Consider the following 7,015-nt stretch of genomic DNA (forward strand, 5'->3'; position numbering starts at 1 on the left):
AAACTAAAAAACAAACATAAAGTTGTGGTTTAAAACCAGGCTTTTGTGTTGCATCCCTGTGCAAATATTAAGAGAGATTGGTTAAGATAAAAAGATCAGGCTTTTGGATCGTATTTCAGCGCTTTAGTGATACGCCTCCTTAAACAAAAACAAAGCAAAAACAGCCCCTTTTAAACTTACTGGTCCCGAACAAAAAGCTGAAGCGGCTTGTTGGCTTTGTGGAGACAACCAGGAGGTGACAACCAACAAGACAATCGGCTGTTTACACAGCGTGTCTGACAGAAAAGTACCTCGCTGGCTGGTCTGCACAAACCTTACCTTTGCTTTTCCTCTTTAAGAGAGACAGCCTCATAACTCAAGCTTAGTTCAGGGATGGCACAAAGCTGGCGGCGTCACAGACTTGAGGAAACAAAGCCTCAGCCAGCCTGCTGGGCCTTGATAGCACCACACCTTCCTCTCACTATCTCTCCCCCATTCTCCTACACCAACTTGATAACACAAATAAATCTGCCGTAGAGTTATAATCAACTTGACCCCAAAGCAGAGGGAGTTGGGATGATATGGAGGCAGTACTCGAGTTGAGGGGGGATGAGGGGGGATGGCATCCCCCCTGAAATAAAAACGGTCAAAATCATCCCCCCTGTAAAACTGCCATCCCCCTTTCCATCCCTTATGTCATTTCATCAATGAATGTGGTTTTACTGCTATTTCAACATTTAGAGTCATCACCAGAAAAATAACTTATTTGACAATTTTCATCTGTTTCAAGTAAATTTTCACTTGAAATATGTAGAAAAATCTGCCAGTGGGACAAGATCTTCTCATTACAAGCAAAAAAAAAAAAAAATCTTGTTCCACTGGCAGATTTTTCTACTTAATTCAAGTGAAAATCTACTTGAAACAGGTGAAAATTGAATCTTGTTTTAAGTGTAATAAGATTTTTTAACTAAAATGAAACATTTTACTAGAAATAGGACAAATATTCTTATTTTGAGTTTTTGCAGTGATCCATTTTACTTATCCTGTGAAGGACAGAGTCATATTGATAAGTTCAGAAAACTGTTTTTTATTGTTGTGTTTTGATGTATTTGATGTAAGCCCAGTGGATATTTAAAGCTTACAGAAAGCTGCATTTAACTGCTGCTATGTCCTTCCTGCAGTATTTCTGCAAGTGTTTTGGTCACTGCTATTATTTGTAATATATTATATTATTTGTAATCAGCACAAATTACCTGTCCCCATATGATAAAATCCACCATCCCCCCTGATTTTTTTTTACAACTCGAGTACTGTATGGAGGGTGTGAAGAAAAAGAAAAAAACACAAAAATATTACATTTTCTTTGAGTTTAATGTATATGCAGTCACTATGCAGTCACAATATTTAATGTTTATTTGAATCAACTTTAGTTCATTTTGTTAATACAAATCTATTTTTGCCAGATCTCCACTCTTGTCAAGACTGGGAGGGATCTGAATATTTCATCTTTTACAGTGCATATTATCATTAAACGAGTCAAGGAATCTGGAGGAATGTCAGAAAGTAAAGAGCAAGGGTGGAAACCTAAGGTGGATACGGGACATCTCCAGTTTCTCAGGTGGCAATGCATCAAGAGCCATCACTCATCAGCAGCTCATATAAAGATATGGGCGAGGGATTACTGTCAGACACCTTTGACAAGCATTATATCATGTTCCTGTTCTCACATATACCACTTTAAACTTAACCAATGTGAACCTTGTCCAGTTTGGCGTCAACGCCTCTGGGCTCAGAGGAATCTGGGATTCACCATCATACAATGGAGATCGTAATATAGTCAGACAAGTCAGTATTTTAGATGCTTTTTTGAAGAAACTGGCGCTGTGTGCTGATCAAACCAAACCAAGCAGAATAAATAAATACATATTAACCTGCAGTCCTTACAAGTCCCCAGCTGATGGTGTTAAAGTGGGATTGAAATGATTATTTGATACAGAAGACTCGAGAGACTTTGAGTTACTCAAAGAAAGTCACTTAATTTTTAGCTCAGAGGTACAGTGCTAAAAATTGCAAATTTTCCCCTTTGTTTTGCCTCAAGATGTCTTTGCAAGAAAAATGGAGCCAACTCCGGAAATTCCTGAAACTTCAGTGCAGGTTCGAGGTGCCCTTTCTTACTTTCTAACCTCATCTCCGATTGTGCTGCGTAAACAAATCTGTACCTGTATGTACTCCTTGTTGCTGTCTGCATTAGGCGTCCATCCATTGTCAATGTTGTTGAGTCGGGCCTGACGTGGCAGCCAGTGTCCATCCTCGAAAGTTGACGAGGCGGTGATCTGCTCATCTGTGATCTTTCCTGACTCCATACCAAAGGCACTGCTGCAGTGGAAGCCTGCAAAGGGGGAGAGTCTGCTGAATGCTGCTACGCTTTTATTTTGAAATAAAACACGTTACTGACGTAAACTTACTTTCTTTGACATCTTTGTGCGTCATGTTGTATCGCACCGAGAAGCCGTCTTTAGCTACAGCCATGTCGGTGTGGAAGGCCAGAGAGAGAATCCCAGTGGATGACTGAATCACAGGAGGCACTTTTATCCCGCAGTATCGACCAATCAGAGGGCCCACTGTCAAAGAGCAGAGATTTATTAGATTAGACTCAAAATCTGCCAGGAACTTGGGAAATGTATGCCTTTATTTCTTTGTTTGTCTGTCTGACTCATGAGATATATTCCAACTGAGGTGGTCCCTAAAGATCTCACCTCATCCAGGTGTCAAGAGTCAAGATCCATCTTTGATTCTCTTCATCCCTTAACCTTCAAATGTGTTTGTGCATCTCCCTTGCTGCAATGCTTGCACTGATTTTCCTGCGTCTATTATCTCGTTCACTCCTTACTCTGCTGACATCTGCTCATCACTCCACCTCCTCATGTCATCACCTTCATCCGTCATCTCTGGAATGAACAGCTTTACAATGTGCACTTTTGTCTTATAAAATGTATGCATTTATACTACTACCATGCTACTGCACCACGAGCTGTCAATAAGTCAACACAAAGAGATGATTGTGATTTAAAGCCCAGGGAGCTGTGTGTGTGTGTGTGTGTGTGTGTGTGTGTGTGTGTGTGTGTGTGTGTGTGTGTGTGTGTGTGTGTGTGTGTGTGTGTGAAGGAAGGAGGGGGACCAGAGGCAGAACATTCATCCTGCCAACTCCCTCCTGCTCCTGCTTTATGTCCACCACACAGATACACACACATGAGGAGGTTTGTGGAGGAGGAAGAGGAGAAGGAGGAGAGAAAATAGGCGGGGACCGATCAATGTTATCGATTTTCTTCCTTTCCTTTAGGAATGAGTGGACATTTGAAATAGGGCTCTTGAGCAAATACCAGCAATAACTTTTCCTAATGGTTTTCAAGGAGAATAAAACAGGAAAACAAGAAGGGCAGATTTGAATGCTTGTACTGTACAGTACGTCTGCTGTATTTTGGTCTGTTTTAGAGTTTTACACATGTTTGCAACATAACTTAGAGAGCACATTTTTCTCATTTCAATTTCCTGTCTGATGTAAAATTAAGATATATGGATTTGAAAGCAAAAAGCTGAGCAGTCAGTTTATCAAAGGAGATAAGATCTGAGTGTTCTGCCACTTACAAATGTTTTATGTACAATGGAGCAAATGAAGAAACAGTTTGATGCTTCCCCCCCCTTCCTTATTTGATTTACAGCATAATCGAGTGTTATCCTGTTGCTTATCATCTCTTCCTTTTACTTTCTTTAATCTAAATAAACCAATTCACAGGCTGGCTCGCTGACTCTCAGCATCTCCCCCCTCATTCCCACCTCTTCAACCTTATAATATAATAAACTCCGGCGGTCTTTCTGTTCGTCCGGCCGTACCGTTTCCTGTTCTCTCTTCCTGGTGAGGACTCCACTCTCATACAAAGGGAAAAACTAAAAGTCCTTCACCTTTGAATCTCATCCTGCTGGTTTCCTTCCCTTTCAACCTCCTCCCACCATATTCAACCGTCAATTCCTTTCCTTTTATCTTGCTTGCATCTTGCTTTTCTCTTCTTGTAATCCCTCCATCACCAAAAGCAGGAGCCTGTCATTCATTTTCTCTTCCACTTTTCTGTTTTCATAGAATGTTATAAGGCAGACGATTGTTTTTTTCCCTTTTACACCATCTTCATCACACTGTCTGTCAAATCGCCCCACATACTTAATTCATATTTACAGGAACGTTAATTAAAGTTGAACAGGTCTTTACTCAGTAACTCTGCTTTACGAGGTGTGGAAGATAACACGTTCAGTCACTATGACTTTACTGTTCCTTTTTTTTTCAGCAAACTAAAAAGAAATTATAATAAAAAAAGCAGCATTCCTTAACTTTACATTGACATATTTTGCAGCCAATACCATGTTTGTCCCCCCCCATCAGCTTAGTTTGTTAATACATCTTTCCGTTTGCATTGTAGATCTCATTCCAGAAGAAAACGTTCTGGCCCAAAAAATCTTTTACCACTTGGTGATTATGGTTCATACATGTGTAAATATCTCTGTATTGTAACATTTCCTAACTAAAGCTTCTCCGGTTACTTTAATAGTTTAGTTTTATTTTGCACTGTAGAAAAAGAAATGATTGACTCACTACCAAACTTTGTTTGAGTAAAATGGTTTTTAAATATTTCAATAATCCTTCCGCTCATCTTTGCTCCTCAAAGACTCAGCCTTTCATGAAAATTGATTTTGTACCAAACCATCTTAACAACCACCTGTTGGCATCACATTATAACATCATTTTTGTCTCTTTCACCTCAATTGACTTTCTACCAACTTGTATTTTTTGCAGAATTCATTGTGAGCCTGAAATGAGGCAAACAGCCATCTCAAGCAGCATTTTAAACTGGCTTTCAACCCTCTGAATGGTTTGTTCCAGTTACTTCCTCTCATTCACACGTCTATTTAACAGATGTTCACATGCCTTCTGCTGTTTCTTGTCTGCCGAGCTCCCACCTGTAGGCTCTGACTCAGAGGATGGGAGGGTTATGGCCATCATCCCCAATATCGCCACGTACGCCCAGTAAGTGGGGATTTATTAGATTGGAGCCTACGCTCCAAAACACAGGTGTTTTAACAAGAAGAGCTTGAAGTCTTTCACTGCAAAAAATAACTGACTGAAATATAAAAATTGATGTATATTAACAAATGAAATCAATGAGAAAAAATAAGACATATTTTGGGTCCGTATGTCTGCAAATAAATAAAGATACAATTACAATTCAATCATCCTTCAATCTATTATCATCTATCTCTTAAATATTCTTGCAAAGATCGATTTTCTAAGAAATATTTCTTCTTTCTCTCCAGTTTCGGCTACTTAACTCCCCTTGAAACCCTCTTTTTCTCTTTTCTTTGAAGACAAACCACAAATCTTCAGGCCTTTATGATCACACCAACACATCCTTCTATTTTTCAGTCTTCTCAGCAGCAGAGGACTTTTTGCTTCCCTTCCCTCGCTTTTCTATTTCTCTCTACATCTTCCACCACTTTAAACTCAATTCAAAGGTCTGTGCACCTTAGATATGTCCTCCAAACTCGTCCAATTTCTTTTTAACAGCTAGACCAGAAATATCTTCACCCTACACTCTTTCTCCTTCTCTCACCTCCAATGTTTTCTCCCAATGCTCAGCAACTCTTATTTTATTTTCCCCTTTTGAAAGTTATGTTGTTTTTTTCCACAGTAGGTGCCAGCATCCTGCCTGCAAGCCTAGCTTTCATCTACCAACACATAGCTACTAAAATAGTTGCTGCTCCACCTCAGTCAATAATGATGTAGGCGGGGCAAGAAACACACATTTTTCACTCTATTTGACTCACTACTTATTGCTAAACATTTCCACGGGGAACAACACCCTCAACACATTTATCAGAAATGGAACATAAGACATAAGGTTACATGACCAAAACAAAGTATAGTAAAAGTTGTACCTCCTGGGAGTCCATCCCACACTTCCAGCCAGTCGTACTTGCAGTCTTTGTCCGGGCCTGGGAGGGGGTCAGTCTCCAGGTCAAAGGTGAGGAAGGTGAGGGATACATCCATGCTTGGTGGGACAACGATGATGAAGGAGCAGTCCAGGTTGTGGGGGTATTTGTCGGGAAAGCCTGGTGACTCAATAAGGCCCGTTGGACTGGTGAAATTGCGGGAACAGTCTGAGCCTGGAAAAAGAGACAAAACACACATGAATATCAAACAGAAAGGTAAGTTAACAGCATTTAGATGTTGGATTAGTTTAAAATAAACTCAAAAGTGACATTTATTTCAGCAACTTAATTTAGAAAAGGATGCGACTAGACTGTTGTTTTAGTAAAGTGCCATATATGAATGGGTGACATGACCACTTGGGTACTGGATTACTGTGGGATACAAAACAAAGCTACATTCAAAAATGCCACGAAAAATAACATCTCACCTGGGATATACAGATATGGACAATTATTTATGCATAAAAATGTACCCTTCTAATCAAGAAAGAAAAACCCACAAAGGTCCCTGAAATAACTAAACTGTAACTAATAATGATTCAGTGAAAACTCACTAATGAAAATCAGATATTGCTTTCTGACCTGGCTTAAGTTTATCCCTACCCTCTGTAGCTGAGGGTTAGACTAATAGATCAACTGGTAAACAGAGTCTTAGGCCACGTTTACACGTAGCCGGGTATTTACAAAAACGGATATTTTCCCCTCTACATTTTCAAAAAAAATCCTCGTTTACACGGACTCGCATGAAAACGCTGTTAACGTCATGCCAGCCAATCAGAATCCTGTAAAAAACAAATGACACGTTTAACTTCCAGTTAAGGCTGATTTATGGTTCCGCGTTACACCAACGCAGAGCCTACGGCGTAGGGTACGCGGCAACGCACACCGTACGGCGTACATCGCCGCGTACCCTACGCCGTAGGCTCTGCGTCGATCTAACGCGGGACCATAATTCAGGCTTTACTTCCAAGACGGAATATAAAACAGGTAAAATACAAGA

General features: G+C 40.1%; 1 protein-coding gene across 2 annotated transcripts in view; it reads right to left on the reverse strand.

Moving 5' to 3' along the window:
• LOC133446138 (neuropilin-2-like) overlaps positions 1 to 7,015 on the reverse strand; it is a 146,949-nt gene that overhangs the window by 87,452 nt on the left and 52,482 nt on the right. For both annotated transcript variants that reach the window (XM_061723975.1, XM_061723976.1), the window contains exons 4-6: positions 5,962 to 6,189; positions 2,445 to 2,600; positions 2,199 to 2,368 (exon numbers count right to left, since the gene is read on the reverse strand). In XM_061723975.1, coding sequence (XP_061579959.1) covers positions 2,199 to 2,368; positions 2,445 to 2,600; positions 5,962 to 6,189 — 554 coding nt within the window. The remainder of the gene's footprint in view (positions 1 to 2,198; positions 2,369 to 2,444; positions 2,601 to 5,961; positions 6,190 to 7,015) is intronic.

The sequence above is a fragment of the Cololabis saira genome, chromosome 6 (genome assembly GCF_033807715.1).
Source record: "Cololabis saira isolate AMF1-May2022 chromosome 6, fColSai1.1, whole genome shotgun sequence".
Classification (NCBI taxonomy): domain Eukaryota; kingdom Metazoa; phylum Chordata; class Actinopteri; order Beloniformes; family Belonidae; genus Cololabis; species Cololabis saira.